We start from the raw sequence: 25,957 nt of genomic DNA, 5'->3' as shown, positions 1-25,957 counted from the left end.
ATAAGCTCTCAAACGCTGGCAACAGAGAGCAGCCTGACTCAGCTGGGCACAAGGTCTAATACTTGGAAGACATAGCTGAATAGTGTCTGCACCCTGATGCTTTGCTTTAAATAGTCTTACTTTTTTATAAGCCGGTTTTAGTACTTTGCACAAGTTTCCTTAGCTACTTTAAAAAAAAAATATATATATATTATTATTATTTATTATTTCTTTTAATTATATATGGTTGGAGACCTTTTGGGGTGTTTCTTTGCCATAAAATGTGTTTGAGGTTGATTGCAACCTTTACATCGCACTGTATGGGCATTTAAATTTTTTTTATTTAAGATGTACACCCTCAAGATTTTTAAACTGTAAATGTACAATATTTGTGGGTTCACACTAACCACATAAAGCAGTGGTTTCAAAAACCTCTGCCTGTTGAAACTGTCACACAAGCTTTTAAGAGGGCCACAAATGAATTGGGGTATTTGCTTTGTTTATACTCCAAACAAAAGGTTTGTATCCCACTGTGTGCTCTTGTGACATTAGGCAAGTTAATGTTACCTTCCTGTGCCTCCGGGACCAACATTGCCTGCAAAATATCTGGGTTTCCCAAGCACCATTGACCTATTGAATGAAAGGGTTCGGGCTAGCTCACACTGCCTGCTACGCGCCGTGCGGCACTCTTTGAGGCTAGTGGATGAGTTGTCACTGGATGAGTTGTCATTTTGGGCTGCAGTCTCATCACGTGAGCTGGTTCCGCCAATAAAGGCGAACAGCTCTGTGACGCGTTTGTCGCGCCCCCCAATCGCTGCAACCTGTCTCCTGCAGATAGCTCACAGATCGTTGGGCTGCAGGAGTACGCGCGGAGGCGCGCGGCCAAAGCGGTTAGTGTGAGCTCGGCCTTAGGCTGCGCTTATAGTGACGGTGACGTCACGGTGCGGTCGCTGGAAAAATCTAATTGACTTGACTTCCAGCGATCGCGACCAAGCCGTCGCATCGCTTCTACTATAAGCGCAGGTGACGGTGGCAATACATTTGTTTTGCCGCGACATTGTGGCGCCGGCACTATAAGCGCAGCCTTAGACTCCCTGATTTTGTTTTGTACTCCTATCTTCTATGTCTACTTCAGTACAGTATTAGATGATACCTTTTTAAAAAAAAAAAAAAAAAAAAAACATTCTTTGGACTAACAATTTGTCATAGGACAATCTTTCAAGAGTTCTCCTCTCTTCCTTGGGTCCACAGTATTGCTGACCTGAGGAAGAGAAGAAAACTCCCAAGCTTGTCTTTTATACCAATTGTTAGTCCAAATAAAAAAAGGTATCACCTAATACTGAAGTACTCTTATTCTGCACTATCGCAACTGTACTAACCGCTATTTCCATTTAATATATATCTATATCCTCCCATGTTTCCTGAGAGGCATACAGTACCTCTAAAGGTGGTGCCGGTATTTCATACAGGGTTTTACGGTCCTTGCGTTACGCGGGTCAATAAACCAAGAGGGATTACGCCTTCCTATTGTAAAGCTGGACCTTTAAACAGCCACACTGCGTCCCCAGCCGAGGCGATGGATCTCTGGGAGCTAAATTGTCCAGCTCCGGTGACCCCCTGCGTCCCAGGGTATGGGTAAGACTGTGATTTGTAACATAACTTATTCGCTGCCAAAGCAATCAATCCCTTACCCATCTGCCAGCAAAAGGGGTTCATGGTGACACCAAGAGGGTGAATCTCTTGCTTGTGCTGGCACGCTTCTGTCTTGGTAGATTATTCTGTAGCATTAACCGCGGTAGTGTAAAGTTTGCCTGGCCCATTGCACAACCTCCCGTATCTGTTATATGCCTGCCAGCTATTTGTGCCTGGCACTCCTTACCTCTGACAGTGTCAACACTGGAGTTTGACAAATCTCCTGTTTTTTTTTTTTTTTTGTGTGTGGTTTTTCTTCATCCTGTAATTGCTCTGAAACTTGAACAAGGAAAGAGCAGCGCTAGATAAGGTGTGGCAGAAATCCCTGAACATTTGAGTTGCAGCCAAGTCAATGTAACAACTGTAATTAGAGGTCATGTTTCTCTAGGAAATAAATATGTAATATTTCTCACATTTGAGTAGGTAACTTTTCAGGTGTAGCCTAAATTTTTTTTTTTGTTTGTTTACTAAAATTTTTTTTTTTTTTTTTTTTTTTTTGTAAAATCCCTTCTGATTTGAGAGGCCTCTTAATAGTTGCTGGCTCGGGTGGATTTAGAGGACCTCCTGACATTTAATTTCCCACTCTCTCTCCTTAGTTACTGTATAGTCGGGAGCAATGCAGTGCCCTGTATTACATTCAAAATGTTCTTACGGAGCTTGTTCTTTGACACACTGGCCTAGATTCATTTAATAATAACTTTATTTATATAGCGCTTTTCTCCCAATGGGACACAAAGTACTTCACAGTTACAAAAAGGAAAAGGAAGAAAACATTTAACATTAGAAAAGAAACCAAACACAAGGAAAGATACAAAATAGTATGGGGCGGTGCTGTAGCGATTACATGCAGGTTTGTGGGTTCATTAACTAAATGGGTAAATAGCTAGGTCTTGAGTCTGTTTTTATAGATTTCCAGAGAGGAAATCTGTACATGGCTAAAGTCTCAGGCCCCAAAGGAAGTCTAGGAGATTCTGGGAACTGTTCCGAGTCCGTCATCTGCAGATCGAAGTGAGCAAAAGGAAGTGTAGGGAACTAGAAGCGCTTTCAGATACCTGGGACCCTGTTCATGTAGTGCTTTAAATATAAACAGACCAATCTTAAAATTCACCATTCTTACAGGCAGCCAGTGCAGAGACCGGAGAACAGGTGTCCTGTAGCAAGAAAGAATCTTGTTAGTCAACAACCTGGCCGCAGCGTTCTGTACCAGCTGCAGGTAGAGTGCATTACAGTACTCTTCCAGGCATGAGGATACAAGGGCATGGACAAGGTGTGTTGGCCTTAAACCGAATGGGAGTTATTTAGCTGCAGAGAGTACTGCGTTATAATTAACATATTAGCCAGGATTTCAACAGTTCTATTTAACGTCCCATTTGTCTTAAAATTTACTTTAATGAAGCTAAATAATGCTCATCTCCTGTTCACCAAGCTCTGTTATGGTTACCACCAGGAAATAACCTTGTGCCATAGCTAAACCTAGCGTTACTCCCATCCTGTTCCTGAAATGGAACTTGGAGGGGTGAGAATACCAAGACTAGATACGTGTTTTTCCATCGCTTTTATTTTCACCATTAACCCCTTCATTATCCCAAGTGGCCATCTAGCCATGTGCAACCCATAAGAGGAAATCATTCTTGTGTAACATTAACCCTATCGCAACTCACAGCTTAATGTGAAGACAGATGCTGCCCAAACTCTGGAACCAAATATTAGGGCAGTATAGTATATTCATTTCTTAATGCAAGAAAAAAGTAACACCTTTTCTATACAAGATCAGGTTCTTAAAGCTGTTTTGCAATTTCAGTATAGTCCCTTGGTGGAGTGGTAGGGCACACACAAACTAAACCCGTTTTACCATTCTAACTTTTGGAAAAGTTAGGGAAAAAAGAACTATTTTTAGAAGGCTGTAACCTTTTTTTTATAAAGAAAACAAATCAACTAGTAATTGGAAATTGTTTTTTTGAGCTGAGCAATTGTTTTCTAGTGATGTGTCCAGTGATGACAGAATATGGTGGCAACGTTCTGGGACTTCTTTCAACCACAACCGTAAATGGAATTGAAGTGTGGTCTCCTTCGCCATCAAGTTTACATTTAAGAGTCTTTGGAGAAAAAAAATATTGTGGTCTGCGGAAATGTGTAAAAACGTTTTCTTGTAGGGTCTGGAGATGATGGTTTTTATCACATATGATTAGGAGAATCGCTGATCGCAACTTGTTAGACGGAGATGAGAGAACTATTCCTGCTGGACCCCAAGGTTAATCTTGGCAGGTATTAAAGTAGCATTGTGATCAGAGGAAAGCTTCGTTTAGGGACATGGAAACATCTGATTATTTACTGACTCTACAGTGTTGCCCCAGGCCGTTAGTTGTTGAGGCTTTTGTCAGAGGACTTGTTTATATTTGTATAGTTGGCATGTACCCCGTGTTCTCAGATAGCTCTGCTCAGACATTCAGATTAAAAAGGTTTCTTATCTCGGCATTCTGGGCTTTGAGGGTGAGACTGTAACATTGACTTTGCATTTTTCTATTCAGGGAAATACTCTACCTGCTACCTACTCTTCCTTCCTCTGGCAGGTCAAGGCTGACATTTGGGTCCTCAAACATATCACAGCATTGCTGTAATTATATCCTTGAATTATACCACCTCTCTCCCTCTACAGAGGGAAGGTCAAGTTTCAGCTGACTAGAGGTTGAGGCACTTTAGCAGTTTTTATTCCCACAGCTTTTTAATAGGCTGCAATCTGGCAAGCTATACTGGACTTTGGGTAAAGACCCAAGCTGATTAAAATACAAATATTTTAAAATGTCCCTCTGAACACCTTTATATGAAGAGGAGGATGTCAATGGATGAACGGTCAGGGTGTGCGAGCTGTAGAATTGTCCATGTTGGAAAGCAGAAGTCCCCTTATAGAACATCTTTACCATGATTTGCAGAAGAGAGTAGCCCGATGACACCCAAATTGCCATGGTTATACAGATTTCACTTTTTTCCAAGTGATCAGAATGAGCGATGCATGGGTAATCCCTTTACCAATGCGGAGTTTGCTAATAGTTACCTTTTTTGTGTGTGCAGTATTGTTCATCTATTATGATAACTTGTTGTTGTGTACAGTTTGTACTAGCTGCCCTTTATTAAACCAGGTTTCAAAGAGCAACATGCAGTTCTCGTCATGGATTATCCGTTCGTGCCTCTGTTTTGGCCAGATCTGTACTGCGAGACTTGAACTAGCTGCCACTTACTTAGTCTGTACTTTGAGTTCAAGATTCTAATCCCTGTTTTAAAGCTCTTCTTAATTAGACCATATTCTCCAACCCAGCAGCTTATTAAGATCAGGCAGCTGCTAACCCAGGCTGTCCTTAGGTTTGAGGACTCTCTCAGTACTGGGCAGCCAACTACAAAAACGTCTTAAAATAGCACAGCTTGATTGATTAAAAACTAGGTACACAGTTCAGTTTCCAATGTCTATACTTGAAACTAGTTTAATGCCATGAAAATAAGGCATTTACCCTCTTGCTCTCTCTCTCTCTCCTCCCCCTGGCCCCCCATCTCTAATAAAGGCCTCACTTATTTTCTAATGCAATTAAAAGGTGCTTTAGGGACGTTTCATTGCAGGGACATGGTGCACTGCCTTTTGTATTTAAAGCACCATGCACTAGCGATTTGTGCCAAGCATTTTTCCATAGTAACACCACTTGTTTGTTCTTATGAACCAGTGTACTGTGACTAGCTTATGGTCTGGTAACAGCCATTACTTGGTTCAAGTATCTATTTGAAAGTGTAGAGAGAATTCCAGAAAAGGGGCAAAAGGTGGCCCAACGGATGCATGTGGCCCTCGGGGACTTCACCTGTGGCCCCAACCTCTAGACCCTTCCTTGATCTCAAGGGCCACATAATGATGTATATCATGTTGCCTAGCACTGGTCTAAAGGAAGAAGTGGCCTAGTGGTGATGGCTGTGTTTTCAAGGGGTAAATTCATCTAAAATACCAGGCAGTCGGGCACTGGGGATTAAAGAAGTTTTTATTTAAAGATACTCGGACTGTAGACATGTTTCAGTCCTGCAACCATGTGGGACCGAAATATGGACCAGCTAAAACTTGTTGAATAATGAGCGCCCAAACCTGTTGAAATATCAAGAATCTGTTGCCTTTTTTTGGCAGGGAACCAGGGCATCTGGTTTCTGGTACTGGAGTGCCCTCAAGTGTACTATATCTAAAGCCGTAGTCCGCATGTGGGCTCTTTTTTTTAATCTCTAGGTCTGCTGATTTAGTAAGAGGCTTCCTTGAGTCATCCGTTGGGACACCGGCATCTAACGTGGTCGTTTATTAAGAGGCATGCGGCGGAGGGAAATCCCCCTGACCCAAGTGCAATGTTTCAGATCTGTGGGGCCCCCCTGGTACCTATTAGTTACAAATAAATACAAAATGATTTTTCGTGGTATTTGCTGTTTTTTTCATTCTAATTTAAGTCAAAGCCGAGTCATTTTAAGCATGCACATGTTAATTTTATTTATTTTTTTAAAAAAATTTTTTGCTTCTGGTACCGAAATTGGATTGTGACCTCTTCAGGGTGTGAACTCGTAAGATTGATGTATTCCAATTGGCCTCAGTATTTACATTAAAGTCTAATTATAAAACTTTATCTGTGATATGCAGGATCACCGCCAATAGACTAACATTTAAACAGATTATAAAGTACACTTCTGTTCAATGCTTTAGTTATGAGCAGTAGAGTTATATAACCTTTTTTTTCGAATGCAGCTTGGGTGTAATTGCTGTATTTGCTATACGTTGCTGTATTTGCTTTACACACTTTTTTGTTTTTGTTCCATTGTTGTACTTTTTTTTCTTGGTCTCCTTTTGTGCGTGCTGTAATATGAATTTGAGATGGGTCGGCTGGTAGGTTGTTTTCTTGACCCGTTCTGCAGTGTGATCTTGTTTTTGTCATTGGAGGCCGATCAAGTAACACAAGGAACAGGTGTCTGGCAGCCAGGCTCCCACGTTATCATTCCTCCCGATAAGCTTGTTTTTCCTACCTTTGTTATATCACATCAAGTAACCTTGCTACAAAATACTAGCAGATAAAAGCTTCAATAACTCCGGCTGAAAGGAGAAGTGGCTGTGTTAATGTCTTTACATCGAAGCCGATAGAGTAACCAGTGCTGGATATATTGTGGTGGGACTTTCTGTATAGAAAAGACATTGGGTTTATTTTTTATTTTTCCTTAATAGTATTCAGGGGCCTTTAAAAGCAGACCACTAATTCATAAATAGGTTGCCGGCTGTTTTAAATTGTGTCCGTAAACATCAAAACGATTAAAAAGAATAAAACCTTGTGAGACATCAAATTTGCTAGTAGGATTTCGAGTTGTAAATCATGAAATGTAAGGTTACAGGAGTCGCTGGATAAAGCAGAGGTGCTCAACTCGGTCCTCTTGGCACTCTCCCCCCCCCCCCCCAAACAGGTCAGGTTTTCAGCATATCCCTGCTTCAGCTGGTTGTGGTGTCTTGTTGGGGGAGGGCTTGAGGGCTAAAGTTGAGCGTCCCTGGGATGGAGCATATTCTTTTATATGATGACCTGCACCAATAGAGGTGCCTTTGAAAATAAAGCGCATTGTTGCATGATGGTGAAACGCGCGTGGTCTTGTGTAGAAGGACGATGTATTTACAGACTCTTGTTTTGGCCCTTTACATAAGCCTATTTCAAGGAGGACAAGTGAGCGGACAACCTTCGTAATCCCCTCCCCTGGAAAAAAATGCCCAACTGTGGTGGTTGATTGCCAGGCAACCAAAGTAAAGAAACAATTAACATCGTGATATTCAAGTGTACACTAAGAAAGGGACAACAAAAAAGATCAAATACAGAAGTTTGTTTATAATGAGTTGAATGATCTGTATTTCAGTTTCATCTTGTCAGGGTATGTGCACGTTTAACAGGCAGCATGAATTATTATTATTCATGTCTTGTCCGTGAAAAGGGTCCATGTAAATGACTGAAACATTGGTCCTATAAACACATTTTTCCTTGTTCACAAGACCATGTGCATGCCACCTTCATCTAACAATCTGTCTGCAATCCTGTTGAGCACTCGTGGCAGATCATACGTTTGTTTTCGTGTGTGTGTGTCAGTCAAATACAATTAATATTATTGGTCACTCACAACTGCTGCTCCATTATACCGGGATCTACTTTGTCAAAGTCATTTCTATAGTCTGGATAATTGGGGCACCTAGCGAGCCTCGTTCCTTCAGTATAGTTCTGCGCTGTGGAGCAGGCAAAATGGACTCTGGATCATCTGCTCAACCTTGCAGTACAATATGCCAATTATCCAGCTACTAGTTGATCCAACTTTAATGTATCATCTACAATAGCAAGCAAATGTGCCTCTGCTGTAGTAAACTAGCAGGCAAACTGTCTGCTACCGGAGGAGCAAGCAGTGCATTTCCCTGGTAACCGTGAAAGGCAGGGGCTGCACATTAGTCCCATAACCTAACACTTTGCAGTCTGGTCATTTCGGAGGCCTGTCTGTGTAGTCCTTTTTGTGTCTCTGTCTTCTGTTACTCCCCCACTTTATTTTTTTTTTTTTTTTATATTTTTTATTTTTTTTAGCCCTTATCCTGCATGATGGGATCTGTTTGGGCTTGTGGATATCTCTGGTAATGATCCAACTGGTGGAATTAAGTGGACACACAAAGGATTCTTGTGCTTGAAAGCTGTGCCTAGATTACAAATGTTTAGGCGTAGCCCTGGATGAAGATATATATATTTTTTCGTTTGACAGTTTGTGTGCCAGCAAATCATTATTCTTTCTTTCCGTTCCTGCTACGTAAACAATCTTGTGATGCAAAGAAGAAAAGCAAGCGCAAACTATTCACTTGTGATAATAGTGTATAAAACAAAGTGCAATAAAAAAACACACACACATTTGATCAATTTTGTGTGTGTGTGTCAAATAAGATTAAAACAGTCAATGTACTGCAAATACCGTACTATTTGTTCAATTATTTTAACATCACATTTTTTTTTTATGCGAGTACATAAAGAAAGCTATGTATGGTCACAAGTGACAGTGCAAGGCTACCAGGGTATGAAAAATAAAACGCAATATATAGTACTTGTCCAAACAATAAATATACACTGTGTACAAAAATATAAGGTATCTCACTCGCATACAATAGAATAGGGACAAGCCTGTAGAGAATATCTGACAGCAGTTCTCAGGAATAGAATCTCCAAATATGTAAAAAGAAAGAAAGCAGAAACCGGTGCAATTCTGTTTTATGATTAAAATAATGTATAAGAGGTGAAAATACGCTCGCTCCCACATTTGCAATTAAAAAAAAAAGTGCTTGTCGACTGTAAAAGTGCGAGACCAGGTAAGGAAGGGGTTCAAATCGATACAGGTGATGAGACGTCAATTACTCGACTGAATTTGCGCATCCAATTACTCGGCAGTTTGCGCATCCAAAACCTTGCGTGTTTAACTCTCAAAAATTTTTCATGAGGTGTTGAAGCTCATGAAGGGTTTTGGATGCGCAAACTGACTTCTATTTAGTGGAGGAATTGACGTCTTGTTGTTTGGACCCCCCCTGCCTAGTCCGGTCTCGCACTGTGACGATGACATTCTGCAGCGGAATTGCAGGTGCCGAGCGTGCAGGAAGGAGCCTAGCGGGTTACCCAGCTTCCCCCCTCACTTCGTCTACAAGCACTTATTTTATTGCCAATGTGGGAGTGTATTTTCACCCCATATACACTTTTTTAAAAAAATTTTTTTTTTTTTTTTTTTTTTTTTTTTTTAAATGCAAAAAATACAATAGCGCCGTCTTTTTTTTTTTTTTTTTGCTTTCTTTCATTTACATATTCGGAGATTCTATTCCGTCAGACCTGAGAACCGAAATCGGTTAGAGATTCTCTCTACAGGCTTCGCTTCTTGTAACTAGTCGATTTGCATGTGAGTGGGATACCTTTATATTTTTGTACACTGTATATTTTGTTTGGACAAGTTGCACTATATATATATATATATATATATATATATATATATATATATATATATATATATATATATATATATATATATATATATATATATATATATATATATATATATATATATATATATATATATATATATATATATATATATATTAGTTTTATCATTCCCTGTGAGCCTCACACTTTGTGCGGTGGCAAATGACAATCTTAAGGGGGTTTTTTTTCAAAGCAAATTACACGAATGACACCGCCCCCACATATCTTGTGTGACCTTCGTTCTGCTCAGAAAGCAATTCACTTTGAAAAGCATTTTTTTTTTTAATCTCTTATCTGTTTAGGAATTTGTTAAATGCTCCCAGATATATATATATTTTTTTTCCCACTGGCACCTTGACAATAACGGGGAATTTGTTTTGATACTAGAGTACTATTAATGGTTATATTGCTTTGTTAAACAGTGTAGGCATTGCATTATTACCTTGCTTAGAACAGGCAATCTGTTTCCCGGCTTGAAACATACCTGTGCTGCATGAATGAACTATGAAGTAAGGCTACATGTAGCAAGGCCTATATTCTCACCAAAACAGATCACTGGGGTGGGGTGGTAGTTTTTAGGGAAGGACCTGTTAACCCATTGGTGGGCAACAAGCTGCCCTCTGGGCCTCTCCTCTCCAGTGCAGGAGGAGTGGGGATGGTGTGTATCTTGTTCCCGCTCTAGGACATTTGGTCGTTGCTATTTTGCCACGCACCGCCACCAGAGCCTGCCACTTCTCCGCCAAGTGTAAGCCACTAAGCCCTTACCCTAAAACCCCCAACGACTAAAAACCCTTAAATGAAACCCCCCACCCTAAACCATAAAAAAATTACCTTTGACGCGGCTGGCAGATCTTCGGTGTCAGCGGGTCCGTTGAAACCGGGAAACGGGCGCAACCCAATTTCCATGCCGTCATCTTTCTGCTGCCTAATGACCAATGCTAATCACGAATTCACAGTGTAAGGAGAGGCGTGGAACAGTACTGTATAGGTAGATCATGTTGCTTACCACAGTGTTAACCACAGGATCTGGCGTCTCATTGCATTTTGCAGTATCCACACATTGTTTCTATGCCCAATTCCACCAATTGAGCGAATTGCTACGCAGTATGCTTCATTTCTTTCCAAATATGTACACGCACCTCTTCTGTATCCTCCTGATTTGACCCACAGCTGCGGACGAGGAAAGGGACCCCCAACCTCAGGTGGTTTACTTAAACTTGTTAACGGTCTGCATAAATTGCTCATTGTTTATAGGAAGCTTGGACGTCAGCATTTGCAGTAGGCGTGAAGATGTATCATTGCTGCTTTCATTTTCTACTGCACAAACCATCCTGACCATTTTACACAATAGGGACATTAGTAATCTGTTGTGACACAATTCCGGTGCTGAAGAGCTTGCAGTCTACATACAATCCATAGCATTGTTCATCTAATAAAAAATTACAGAAGTAATCCAAGGCAAGTGTTTTTTTTGGTTTTTTTTGGGGTTATCAAATCCTTATGATTGAGTTTTGCCAGGATGTACTGGAGGTCGAGCAGTCGTATTGGTCCTGAAGTGTAGATTTGTTTTAAGTTGTCGCCTTTTAGACGATCAAGTGCTCTTTATAGATTAAGTTTTATAGTGTATATGGCTTTGACGGCCTCACAGGTGTTTCCTGAAAGTGATATGGTCAACTCACAGGTTACAATATCAGTTCTGTTAGGCTAAAACTCTAGAGGATATTCCCGGGTGCTGAGGCTGAGCGTTCTTGCACTTTTTAATCTGATATTTGGCCTTTTTTTTTAAATTTTTATTATATACAAAGGATTTTTTATTTTATTTGTAGGAGTGTAATCGCACACCTTCCAGACACAATGCTTACAATGGGTATTTCATAGCCCCCTCCAATCAGCTGACATCAAGCAGAATCCAAGAATTTGGCTAATTTTCTTATCCTATCTAAACCAGTATTGAGGAGCATGTTGTGATGAGAAGAAAGTTGACCAGCGGGGGCCCGTTCATTGTATATCATGGGAGCCCCCAGGTAGTGTCTGCCATGCTAGACAACGGTGAGGCAGGATCAATGTTTATGTCAACGAAGATTGCTTTATCTGTTGCTTGTGAGCACCTTGCTGTATCCTCCCACCTACCTGGCATGGTTGCCCCTGATCTATAAGGTTACTTAGAACTTATATTCAATTCTAAATCGTTGCTCTGTAGGTTGGCATAACTTTGGAATCCACCATCATGAGTTGTTCATAGACCAAGTGCACAGAGCTCTAAAAAAAAAAAAAAATTTTAAAAACCCCCCAGGTCTCCAAGTGTAGACCCCACTTGCAAGTTGGACCAGCCTGCTGAAATGAATCTGCGCTTTTCGGTCAATGCGACTTTGTTAGAACTTTGAACTGCATTATAAATCTAGTTCAATGTATAATTTTAAATTGAATGTCCCGTGCATTACATAGATAATGTACAAACATTTATACTGTAGGTTTCATAAATGAATGACTGGCGTGCTTTTTAAGGAGGAGGATAGAGGCAAGGTGAGAGGTTGGCAAAGGGAAGCGGCACGGAAAATGAGTCGGATGTAATAATTATATTAATGTCACGGGAGACCAGCACTTTTAACACCTTTTTAATACCCGGATCCTTTGAGCAAAGCAAGAGATAAAATAAATTGTGATTTATTTACAGAATGAACACACACTGCTTAGCTTACAAAAACAACGAAAATACACTTACTGGAACGGGGTAAAACGAAATATCTTTTTTCCAAAACGAGATGTTGCAAAACAGTCTGTAGGAGCAATTTCCCAGGAGCGGGAGTTGCTTGCGAAAAGAGCCTGAAACAGTCCTCGGTCAGCAGCGCAATTTGCCACTGCTGTGTAACTCCGCCGGAACTGCTTCTTTCTTTCTGTTCCCGTAGTATTGGATCTTGGAACCTTAGTTCTTACGAACTCTTGAAGCTTAGCTGAATCTTAGGTGAATCTGTTACATCATGATTCTCATTCCTGATGGGCTGCACGGGTTCTTATAGGGTTAACATTCCTATACCTAACTAGCGCAGCCTATCTCTCCGTGGGAATATTTCTGTCTCCGTGGGAATATTTCTGTCCCCCTATCAGAGTTGCCAATACTTTGCAAACTGGGCAGAGGGGGCTTCTCATTCTGCTATGGGCATGTGCGATTTTTGCACCTTTGCCGCTTAGCATATGAGACCCTGCCTCTTTTTACCCGGTGCCGCTCAGTCTGGGCAGGATGGCTTATTGAAGAGGTTTTTTTTTTTTTCTTTCCCCCTCCTTGCTAATAAATGGTTTAAAACTTCCATATCCTGGATTGCCTTTGAAGCTTAGAGGGCAGAGTAGCCACTCGGTCTCCCATGCAAATGGATTTTTACCCATACTGAACATTACTGTAACATAAACATATAACTCTCGCTACCTTATACCTTGTGGGAGATGCACTGAACCCCACACTGGGTTCTAGGGGTTTAGGCATATACCAGGGACCTTTTTGAATGTAATTCAATTCCCTGCCCGGTCTTACTGTTCTGGTCTGTGCTGAAGCAGGGAGATTTGGCGGTGAGCTGCAAACTGTTTTCTAGGGAGGATTTTTTGCGGTGGTCTATGTTCCTCATGGCCTCAGAAATCGGGGGGATTCCCGAGTACACGTTTCTTGGTAACCCGCAACTTCTACCCAAACACACCCTGATAACATTTTACTGTAAAATCACCCCTGAAACTCACGCCCTGCACATCTCCGCTGGTTGTCACTCCTGGAACAGTAAAAATACACATACAGTTTTACTCACCAAAACAGTGTTTCTGCCATGATTGGGTTGCAGAGCTGACCATTCACAATTCCCCAATCTGGCTCAGGAGCGCCCAGCCGGGCATAATACCTTTTTATTAGTGGCCTGGGTACCCACTCGCCGTCACAATTAATACTGCATTATTACGTATTGTCCGCTCCTGCAACCAAATGCTTTTAAAAATGTGTTCTAGGTCATAGCCTGTTCATGAATCTAATGGGATTTTCGAACGGTTGGTGTTTCAGAAGAACCTCTAAGATTGCAAGATCGGGGAGTTGTGGGGCTTCATGTTCCTATGTTCTCTCGTGGTGTGGTCTCTTGCATGGGGATAATTATTGTTGGGTATATATTGAGGGCAGCCTAGTGAGGAATGGGACGTGAAGGAAAGATTGGAAAGGGTGAATCCCTCTTCCCTGACGAGCTTACAATGTGCACTGATGTACGTGTAACACTTGCACTGATCGCTCTATTTTTGACACCCAGGTAAAAAGTCCGTGATGGACACCAGCCCCTTCCTATCTGAAGCAAACGCGGAGAGGATTGTGAGAACCCTGTGCAAGGTTCGGGGAGCTGCACTGAAGCTGGGCCAAATGCTGAGTATTCAAGGTAAGTCCATCAAGGGTGCGGTCTCCATATTGGGTGTATATAACCCCTTCACTGCCGATATTGCCTTCATTCATTGCAGAAGAAAGGGTTTAAAGTCTTCCCATCTTCTAAGCACTACATGTGCTACGTAGGGGAACCTCGCCCATATTGTGGTTATAAATGCATTTCTAACTTTATCTTTCTCCTTTGGCAAGTTTTGAAGGCTTAGAAAAAGGCCCCTATTCTACTTACAGCTCATCCCCATTATAACGCTGTGCTTGGGGTCCAAAGAATCACATTGCGTTATAAGTGGATCGCGTTAGAAATAATGTACAATTGTATGCATTGTACAATAAAGTATTATAAGATACCAATAATAGTGTTAAGTATTCATACGAAAATTGGGAGCCACGCTTGCATCGCGTTATAAGCGGATTCGCGTTGTAACAGGGTTGAGCTGTAATTTATTTGACCAGCTATTTTATCTCCAACCTTGCTATTGCTTTTTGTGTGCACTGGGTTAAGTTCTCCTGTGAGTAACACTGAAATTAGACCCTTAACCAATTAATTGAATGTGGTCTCTCTCTTTCCGGTGACCATAGAAGAGCAGTGGGCTTCTAGGACGTTGGTGGCGGTAAAGGGAAAGACCTGGGAGCTAAAATAAAAAGGGCATTGCCCAGCTACCAAAATATAATGTCGCCTCTCTGCTGCTTCCATAAAGGTATAACAAAGCCACGCAACAAGATTTATTCATTTCCTGGCAAAGACGCCACAATAAAGTGATTTTGCGTTTCTTAATTAAAAACGCGTTAAAAATACTTGGGCGATGATTCCTATAAATACTGGGAGGAAAATCCTCTTAATTTGACAATTTAATTTCATAATCTGGCCAGAATGTTTCCGATCGTGTTTGGCCTGATGCCTTTTGAAAATAGGCTTCATGAAAATCACAGTCCCTTTTCTTTCAGCTTTACAGCATGTTTTCATGACTGGCGATTTTCTCCTTGTGGTGACTGTTGCATGAAGTTGTGAAAGTGTTTGCTATAATAACGGTGTGCCAGAATTCTGTATCTTTTGGAGAAAGCCGAGTGGTTGTAGAGGGAATGTTGTATTTTTTTTATTTTTGTATGTGGTATGAATCTTTCCGTGTATACTGGCCCCATTGCCATCATGAATATAGATTATCGAATGTTAGGAACTACTGCATTAGTCATACATAGGTGGCTTTGTACTTTTGACCCCATATAAATCCTCTAATAAGAGTACACCTTGAATATGCAGAATGGTTTGGGGCATCTTACTGTACCTAACGTCATAGAATATGCATGACCGTGGTAAAGGGGATTTGAAGGTCTGAGTTTCAAGGAAGTACAGTGTAAATTAGGATTGTTATCTATGGAAAGCAGCATATATGCGGGCATATGATTACTATTTCCAGATACATCCAGGGTCAATATAGAGACGTTACTAGGGAACTTGACACTTAAAGTGCTGTCATTTTAACACACGGACATCTGTTGGGCTAAAAGAGGAGCTGGATTTTTTATTTATTTTTCCTTAACCAGCATGGGCAGTGAAAATGTGCAATTTAAATTCAGTCTGCCTGCTACAGTAGATATCTTATTATATATTTATGAAAGCACTGTATGCTTGTCTGCATCTTCCTGTGTCCCTAGGGGAAATCTCATTGGTCCCTTGGGCCGCCCGCCTCTCATTGGCCTGAGGCGGAGTAACGACACACACACACACACACACACACACACTCACTGTTGCTTGGCCTCACTCTCCCCCGTCAGTTGGACCGCAGCTCACCTTCCACACTCCCCCCCATCTCTCCCGGTGCCCCTCACTCTCTCCCCCTTCCCCACCTCACCCAAATCCCCACGCTCCGCAACATCCCCAGCCGCACCATCACCCTCACTGTGCGCTGCTCCCCGAGAGGGGGAAGCGCGGCCCTCCTGCTCAGCAGCAAACTCCAGGCTCCTCCCCCCTCGCTCACAACGAGGAACGGAGGGGAAGCGCGACCCGGGCCTCCTGCACTCCCGCTCACGTGCGCCGGCTCCCGGACGGAGGGGAAGCGCGGCGCGGGCCTCCTGCCACTCTTGCCCCCCCCCTCCCTCCCGCTTCCCGAACTCACCTCCTGCCCCAGCCGCATGTCACGGGGTCAAGGTAAGTCACCCACCGTCTCCCACCCACGCACTGTCACCCAGTCACCCAGTCACCCACACACTCACCCACACACCCACCCAGTCACCCACACACCCACCCAGTCACCCAGTCACTTTCACCCAGTCACCCACTTTCACCCAGTCACCCACTTTCACCCAGTCACCCACTTTCACTCTGTCACCCACTTTCACTCTGTCACCCACTTTCACTCTGTCACCCACTTTCACTCTGTCACCCACTTTCACTCTGTCACCCACTTTCACTCTGTCACCCACTTTCACTCTGTCACCCACCCACTCAGTCACCCACCCACTCAGTCACCCACCCACTCAGTCACCCACCCACTCAGTCACCCACCCACTCAGTCACCCACCCACTCAGTCACCCACCCACTCAGTCACCCACCCACTCAGTCACCCACCCACTCAGTCACCCACCCACTCAGTCACCCACCCACTCAGTCACCCACCCACTCAGTCACCCACCCACTCAGTCACCCACCCACTCAGTCACCCACCCACTCAGTCACCCACCCACTCAGTCACCCACCCACTCAGTCACCCACCCACTCAGTCACCCACCCACTCAGTCACCCACCCACTCAGTCACCCACCCACTCAGTCACCCACCCACTCAGTCACCCACCCACTCAGTCACCCACCCACTCAGTCACCCACCCACTCAGTCACCCACCCACTCAGTCACCCACCCACTCAGTCACCCACCCACTCAGTCACCCACCCACTCAGTCACCCACCCACTCAGTCACCCACCCACTCAGTCACCCACCCACTCAGTCACCCACCCACTCAGTCACCCACCCACTCAGTCACCCACCCACTCAGTCACCCACCCACTCAGTCACCCACCCACTCAGTCACCCACCCACTCAGTCACCCACCCACTCAGTCACCCACCCACTCAGTCACCCACCCACTCAGTCACCCACCCACTCAGTCACCCACCCACTCAGTCACCCACCCACTCAGTCACCCACCCACTCAGTCACCCACCCACTCAGTCACCCACCCACTCAGTCACCCACCCACTCAGTCACCCACCCACTCAGTCACCCACCCACTCAGTCACCCACCCACTCAGTCACCCACCCACTCAGTCACCCACCCACTCAGTCACCCACCCACTCAGTCACCCACCCACCCAGTCACCCACCCACCCAGTCACCCACCCAGTCACCCACCCGCCCTGTGACACCAAACACTTTATTGGTATTCTGTTGCATAATATTGTCGTTGAGTGTCATCCCAATTCTTAATAAAAAATGATTTGTGCGCTGTAATGTGTTTGAAGTCAACAATTGGAGAAAATATACCATCAGGGCAAATGGTAGCGGTCTGGAGTTGGGTAATATATACTGTATTGATATGATGATATTGAGATTAATAACACGTAGAAGCTGGTGACTTGTAGAAAAACTTGCAGCAGCTATAAGACCGACCTGCCAGTGTAAATAGGCTGGATTTAACAACAAATTAAACATGCATGTTAAAACTAAATGCCTTCCATTTAATTGTTAAATAATTTAAATGCACATTTTCATAAATGTTACATTATTGGGGTGGTCTTCTGTTTTTGTGTTTTTTTTCCCTCTTCTATACAATAGATATTTATCACAATAAATATCATTGATATTCTTAATATAGTTATTAAGAAATGTTTTATTACCCAGCCCTAGGTCTCTCTAATCTGTATTTTTAATTGCCTGTCTTTGTGATTTTTCATCTTTTTTTCATCCCGACGACAGAGCTGTGATATTCTTCACCAGACGCACCTAGACCTACAGTATGCAGGATTTTAGCTTTCAGTAATCGTAATAGAAGAGTTGCCACTTTTATATGTTGGCTCCAACGTAAATGTCTATTTGTTGGGGTTATTCACTTAAATTTAACACCGGCAGCATTTTGACTTTTCTTTTAAACATTAGCAGTGTTGAATGGCTACACTTTTCTGGAGTTCTCAGTCTTTCCAGTTTTAGCACGACTACCAATCAAATTCCAGGGTCAACACCAAGTGTTTCAGAAGGTGCCAATCTTGCTGTGTCCTTGTTTTTGTGCCTAACCATTAATCAGTCTTTCGGTGCTTCCCTCACCCTGTATGCCCCACTACTTCAATTTGTCCTCCATTTGACATTGGACTGTATTCATGTTTATACATTTTCCACTGGGGAGGGGGGAGAGATGGCCAGTAGTGTTATAAATAGACCTGAAGCTAAATATTGCTAGCCTTAGCCATGGCACAAGAATTCTGTGATGAAGGCTGCCTGAAAGATTTGATTACAACAAAGACTGGACGCTGCGAGATGAACCTTTCATAAGAGTTTTTATAGCACCTGCTGGTGTTAGTTTGCTTGCCGTTGCCTCACTGTTTTACAGTTTGCCTGCACAGTTAGTGGCCGGTAACCCAACACTGTTGGTGTTGTGCTTGCCAAAAAGGTGACGGACCTTTCTATTTTTCAGCAGCCGGCATCCTATATTGGTCTAAAGCACTTTCTGCTTTTTCAGCAGGCGGTTGCTTACCAGTGCGCTGAAGTGAACAAACCTTTTCGTTACGCTGCCCATACTGTATAGGAGTATATTGAATAAATGAAGCAAAATGCTGCAAGGGGCCTTGCATCGCCTGCGTGCTCCAGTTGCAATAAAATAGTGACTCCGGGTGCAGGTTAAGTGGTTAACACCTTTTTTAAATGTGCAGTGCCAAGTATTTGTTACAAATAGTGTTTTTTTTATTACTTTGCAAAAAAAAAAATGAAAGTGAGTATTAAAGTTCTGAAAGCTTTCCTTATTGTTTTAGTTCGATTCGAAGCTCTGAAAGAGGGATGTTTGTACCACTTTAATAATAAGGCAGAAGCAAGGAATGATGGAACGAGCACTGTTATTACAGTGTGCCTGGTTAACCTTTTTAAACCAGATTTTTAAAATTTCTTGGCAGGCTGCCTTCGACCGCTCCTAATCGTGTAGGTTTGCATCAGGCCAGGTGTTGGCTGTGGCCTGCGATGTCCTAGGCCAGGTGTCTTTAACCTTTTCAAAGAAGATGAGATTTAAATTAAAAAAAAAAAAAATCTGTCCAAAATATTCAAAGCGCTGTAACACATGCATGAATATTACACCCCCACAAACACAATACATATACTATACACACACTAAAAGGTATATACTGTATAAGCATTAACTCCTGCACTATCCCACGCCGGGCCTCATGCCGGTGCGCGTCATCCACAGGCCCAGGATGGGATAGTGTAGGAGGCAAGCCAGCAGCTGGGGAAATGCCCGGTGACAACAAGAGGCCCGACCACCGCCGGCCCACAGCCACCGGCAGCACAGTGAGGGAGGCAGCAGGTTGCCTACCCCTGTCCTAGGCCCATGCTAAAACTTCGTTTTTGAGCATGAAAAAAATCTTGCAGCCAATCAAATGTTGGTTCTCCCAGATTGGAAGCTGGCAATCGACGCATTATTATTTTAATCTTTTTGTCTTGAAGTTAACATTGTAGAAGGCGGATTCTCCTCGTGATACGGTTTGGATAGGAGTAATGAGCTCTACAGCCAGTGACTATTGTCTCGTTTCTCTGCACATTGACCCAGAGACGCAGCTGACAATCATTGTACCATTTATTGCACGATATTTTTATCTGCTAATTTAGCATCATTTTGGGGCATATTGTCCAACAACGTAACTTCATTTTATTTTATCCCCCACTTTTTCCCTTCATCTTTATTCTGCATCATTCCCTTTAATGCCTTCCTTATTGCTGTGTATACATTTTAAAAAAATGTCCTTCATGCCTCTCATTTTGGCATGTTAAAATGTCAGTGTCTTGTTCTGTTTTGTCTTATGTGGAGCTGCACCTTTTTATGCACTGACAAATAAGTTCTGCTTTAAGGTTTGCAGATATCTCTAGACTAAATTGACAGATCCTTCCCTGGTGTACGTAGTGATCCAAGCTTTACTAGAAACACCAGTGTATAGTGGTGAACGCTGCCGGGTGCACTGTACAGGCCAGTGTGTTCCAACTTTTTCTTTTCGGAACAGTATGTTGTAAAATTTTGTGGACCCCCCAACCCTCTCTAATAGCGCGTCTGAGATCAGATGTATTGTAAGGAACACCAACCCTCTCTAATAGCGCGTCTGAGATCAGATGCATTGTAAGGAACCCCAACCCTCTCTAATAGCGCGTCTGAGATCAGATGTATTGTAAGGAACCCCAACCCTCTCTAATAGCGCGTCTGAGATGCATTGTAAATTCTTCTGTATTTGGTAAAACCTTTAAAGCTGCAGTTCAGGCAATATCCTGCATGTGTGTTTTTTTAATAAATCAGTTCTGTAGTAAGAAAAAATACTTTTAGCATTTTCTGTTTAAAAAACAACAACTTTGAAAGACCAATTTTCTTGTATTATATTTTAACAAGCATGCTTGTTCCTATAGCAACCATTTACATTCCCCATAGATGTTGCCAAACTTTGCCGATCAATAGACGGAGAACGAATTGACCGGCAGCTATGAAGTTCTTTAGGTAATTAGAGATTGCCCACATGAAACTATTGAAGTAAAAAAATAAATAAAATAAAAAAAGACTGAACTGCAGCTTTAAATGACCTGATAATTGCAGTGAACCCTTTTAGGGATGTCCTGTTAAAAAATGCTGGTATGGACAGGTTCAATTTTTGTATGTGCATCTTAGTGGCACAATCCAATGTTACAATTATTAGTTGCCATTGTAAAGAATAACATAAGACCTCAAACTGCATTTGTAGCACCTGTTACAAAACATCCGCTGGAGAACAGTGACACAGACCTTCAGAAAATGTTGTGCACATTTTAATATATCATGAACTAATAAGGCGACACTTGGACCATAGAATGCACATTATGGCCAGACATGCCAATGGGTTGTATGTTTTACATTATTGGATTATTTGTTCTAGTTCAATCTTTTGCCACAATTTCCTTTGCCTCTCATTTCTGTGCCTCTCCTTTCTTAATCTGTTTCATTTCTCTCCTTTTCATTCTCCATGTGCGGTGAGCTTTGGTATGTTTTAGACTCTCACTGTATCAGTGTTACTGTAGTTCTCTCAACACACGGGACACATTTTAATATATGCTCATGAACCGAGGTCCTGTCTGTCGTGCACCCGACCCAACAAGCCAAGTCTGCTGATCCGACAACTGGGTGTTTAAATGTCCCGCACAGGACCGCTACACCACCAAGACCGGCCGCTCCGACACGCCATCTTTAAATGTTCCACGGGACATTAAAATATCCAGTTGTCGGATCGGGTATGGCATAATTGGCTTGTCAGGTAGGGTACAGTAGCGGACATCGTGACGCAATGTCCCAGCGGCACAACGCCTGGTGGTGTTTTGGTCGAGGCCAAGTGGCTGCGGCTAAACGTCCTAGACCGCTCAGGAACTGCATACTTTGACGTGGGTTTTTACAGGGATTTTCTCTTCACATTATAGGCACACAGTAAATGAAACGCTGTTCTGAACTTGGGCCAATATAGTCAAACTTAAAGGACTGCCTGATCGTTTTTATTTTGCTTCTGTAGATGATGCCTTTATCAACCCACAGCTGCAGAAGGTCTTCGAGAGAGTGCGTCAGAGCGCTGACTTCATGCCCATAAAACAAATGATGGTGAGTAGCGGTCTCTTATCTCTCCCCCCCTTCCATGGTCACCAAGTGTATCACCAATAACCATAAAAAGGGTTTTGAGGCATTATTGCACATGGTCCATTATATCCGGAGGTAAACAGACATAAAGGTGTGTGAAAATCTGGTAATTTGTAGGACATCGAGCAGAACATAGTACATTTTTGTTTTTGTTTCCCCCCCCCCCCTTTTTTTTTTTTTTTTCCCCCCTCTACATGGTCCTTTTCTGTTACTCCCATATGCAAATGGAAAAATATTAGATTATAACAATGATACGTCTTTATCACATGGAGTTGCTAAGCTTTAGCACTAACTGCAAGTTAGTTTAACATTGACTGAATAGGTCATTTTTTAAGCACTTGTTCTAAAATGATATTTATTTAGCACGTGCCAAAATACTTTACTTTTATATTAAATACCATTTTAGAACAAGCTTTAAAATAAGTGACCTAATAGTACAGGGAGTATTGCACAAATGCCTTTTTTCCCCCCTTCCTTCAGTGGTGCAAAGATAGTCCCGGTTGTAGCACTGAAGGGAGGTCGCCAGTACGCTCAATCCCATCTCTTCCTGTCTCTTCTCATCCATCTCATGCAGAAAACATTAAATGGTGACCTGGGCCCCAACTGGAGAGAGAAGCTGGATTTCTTTGAAGAGCGTCCTTTTGCTGCTGCTTCCATTGGGCAGGTTCACCTGGCCCGTCTGAAGGACGGGAGGGAGGTGGCCATGAAAATCCAGGTTGGTGGTTAGGGCTTCAGCTGTAGACCGCTAGACAAATCATTCCGGACTGTGGCGTAGAACATACTTTGTTACTTGCATTATATTGCTATGTATAGACTGGTGTGATTTTACTGTGTGCGCTATGAATAGGGAAGTGGGGTGATGTTTTTTTGCTTCCCGTAATATGATCACATGCAATGTAGTCGGTTTTCCAGGGGCAACTCCTTTATTGCTAGAAACTCGTGCAACTTCTTATACGTGGCTAAATGTGCTCCTATTTTGTTTGTGCGATGCATTGCAAATAAACGAGGGAATTTGTATTGATAGGATGCATTGCAATGCAAACTTAGAGTGCTTCCTAGAAAACACTTGTATAGTTACTCACACATTGGGACTTATTCATTGAAACTGCGAGAATTAGACAGTGTATGTATGTGAAAACTGCGCAAAATTGCATTTTAGGCTGGCCATTTGGTTCTGGGTGTGACACTTAGGAAATTAGGTATTCATGATCGTATTGTTTGTAAAGCACCACCATATTCCGCAGTGCAGTACAATGGAGTAAAAATACCGCCAAATATTATGTGGTGTAAGAATCAAATGGTTGAAATTGTTGTATTTGTAAGGCCTTTTTCTGCACATGCAATTCTTATTTTGGAAACATATCACAAAGTTGAGTATTTTGGGTGTAATATCAGGAAAGAGGGGTTTTCTTCCCTGTAATCCCGACCCTCACCAGTCTGGAAAAGACCAGAAAGATGTAGTGGACCGCACACAATGCCTGAAAGTGTCTGTCTTGTAAATAAGGGTCACTGTGTCAAATGGCACATGGAAATTAGGTTTTTTTTTTTTTCATTTTGTTTGTAGCTAAATCTTTCCGTAGCTGTTAATGAATGCAGTGAAAACTCACAATTTTATCCGCAACAAATGGCAATCTGTTTTCCGATGCGATTTGCATGCAGTTGAATGAATAGGTCTGATGCTTCCCTGCTAGAAAGCCTAGAATGCTTTGCAATTTCATTAATCTTTTAGTGAATGGCGATACCATACATTTTTATTTTAATTTATGTTCTATTTATATCCTCCTGTTTTTTTTTTTTGTTGTTTTTTTTTATTATTCAGTATCCAGGAGTTGCTCAGAGCATCAACAGTGATGTGACGAACCTTATGACGGTTCTCAATATGAGCAATGCTCTCCCTGAAGGTAACTGACTTTTTTCCCTGTCCGTTTAATGCAGATGATGCACTTGTTTGTTTTTGTTTTTTAAATAAAGCCTTTCCATGGTTCTTTACTTCCTGTTATTGGTACGCTTTGCCAATTGAACTGATCAGCCTCTCGCCCGTGTGAGATCGGCCGCCACAGCTCGGAGTGTTGGCTCCCCCTTGGCCATTTCTTGCGTTCTGTAATTTCGCTCATTTAATACACCGCCGTGTATATTGCCTTTGTTATACGTCCGTCACCTTGTGTTGGCTCTTTGTCGAAGGCTCTGAAACAAAAGGTCGCGTTATTTTTTGTTGCATGAGGCCAACAATTTTATGGCTTTATTTTTTCTTCTTTCGTTTCTCAGTGGCTTCCTTCCTACTGTCCATTTTTCTTGGTCTCTTCCCTGAGATGGGTATGGGGATGCCTGTCTATATCCATGTCAGGGAACAGACTTGGGAGGTGGCACACGCGCACACACCTGAGAGTGCTGATTTCCTTTGGTCACAAGGGAGGTTTTGTCATCTCGAGCCAAGGCGCCTTGTGTAAGGCTCTGAATCAAGGGGCTGCTGTTTAAAAAAACTAAAAAAATAAAAGAAAACGCATTGAGGCTAATAGATACTATGGGCATCTTGTTGCATTGACTGTGTTGTGCACAGATGCAGCTGCCTGTTCTAGTCCACTTGCCTTGGAAAATCTCTGACCCTCTTGCAGTAACTCCTGAGATTGTCCACAGAAGGCTACAATGGCACATCAGATTAACACAGGGGTTGTCCCTGCCTGGGGCTCCCAGCCTGGTAGGATTCACACAGCGCGAGTCCCGTTCAAATGCAGGGACCCCCACTGTGTTAATCCGATGGGCCATTAGTCTGACTGCAGAAATCTCACAACATTGGATGGATTTTAGTGCAGAATTCTCAAGGCAAGTGGTCTAAAACGTGTGTGTGTGTGTGTCTAAAGGGTTTCCTTTTTGTGTCCTGTTCCCTAGGTCTGTTCCCTGAACATCTAATTGAAGTTCTGAGCAGAGAGCTGGCCTTGGAGTGTGATTACAAGAGAGAAGCTGCCTGTGCTAAAAAGTTCAAGTGCGTTGTAGTGTTCTTGTGTTATTTTTTTTGGTTTTTTTACCAAAAAACAAATGGTATTTGGTGAAACTGGACAGGCTGAAAATAAACTATGGCCACTTTGTGAAAGTGTCATTTCACCCCATTTTCCAGAACAATGGAGCAAAATGTGATCACCTTGACTTTGAATATTAGATTACATGCAAAATATAGACATTTGATCATTTCAATGCTCTTCTTTGACGGACACTTTGCATATCTGCACTAGAGCACTTTCCAAATCTAATTCAAAGTGCTATATAATTAATACAAGCTGTTCTTGTCCCACTATGCCACTCGGTTTCTCCCTTATCACAATTGCATGTCATTTTAAAATAATTATTTCAGGGCCTCGTAAGATATTGTTTCATAACGGACACGACTACTGTAACTTCTGGGCTTAAAGTATTTTTACCTTTGCTTTTTGTATGAGCTCCTGACCCCAGGCAGCAAGAATGATCCTACACTTACTTTAGCCTTTCAAACCTCTGCTTGTAAACCTATTGAATTAAAAACCCTTGTGAAGAACGGCTGATTTATAAACACACAGCTTTTGGTAGCGGATAACATGGCCCATTTCCCTGTATTAGGAGGATTTTCCACAAATCCACCACACTTTTGGTGAAGAAGTACTTCCTCCCGTTCCCTCAGAGCCCGCCACCCTCTGGCTTCATCGCATGACCTGGCATGTTTGGGCGTAGTTGGAGCTCTAGGAACTCTTTGGATGCTTTTCTGTACATTGGGGCTTTCCAGGAATATTTGGCAGTTCTGATAGTTTGCCCCCCCCCCCCTTATTTCTTTCCATCAGAGAGTTGCTGAAGGATCACCCTTTCTTCTACGTTCCCGCTGTTGTCGATGAGCTATGTAGCGAGCATGTGCTGACTACTGAATTGGTATCTGGCTTCCCTTTGGACCAAGCAGAACAGCTCAGCGAGGAAATTCGCAATGAGGTATTCCTATGATATATATGAAGCAATAAAATCACAGTGCATCAGTGCCGGTCTCTGCTATATTCTTACTTTTTGAGTC

The 25,957-nt window shown here is 42.5% G+C and overlaps 1 protein-coding gene across 2 annotated transcripts in view; it reads left to right on the top strand.

Moving 5' to 3' along the window:
• The window catches only part of COQ8A (coenzyme Q8A), a 66,660-nt gene that overhangs the window by 29,841 nt on the left and 10,862 nt on the right, over nt 1–25,957 (top strand). For both annotated transcript variants that reach the window (XM_075595482.1, XM_075595481.1), the window contains exons 6-11: nt 13,973–14,095; nt 21,809–21,894; nt 22,505–22,645; nt 23,750–23,831; nt 24,817–24,910; nt 25,737–25,878. In XM_075595482.1, the coding sequence (XP_075451597.1) occupies nt 13,973–14,095; nt 21,809–21,894; nt 22,505–22,645; nt 23,750–23,831; nt 24,817–24,910; nt 25,737–25,878 (668 nt within the window). The remainder of the gene's footprint in view (nt 1–13,972; nt 14,096–21,808; nt 21,895–22,504; nt 22,646–23,749; nt 23,832–24,816; nt 24,911–25,736; nt 25,879–25,957) is intronic.

Source organism: Ascaphus truei, chromosome 4 (genome assembly GCF_040206685.1).
Source record: "Ascaphus truei isolate aAscTru1 chromosome 4, aAscTru1.hap1, whole genome shotgun sequence".
Lineage (NCBI taxonomy): Eukaryota > Metazoa > Chordata > Amphibia > Anura > Ascaphidae > Ascaphus > Ascaphus truei.
The sequence above is the reverse complement of the archived record's forward strand: the minus strand, read 5'-3'. Positions and strand labels throughout refer to the sequence as shown.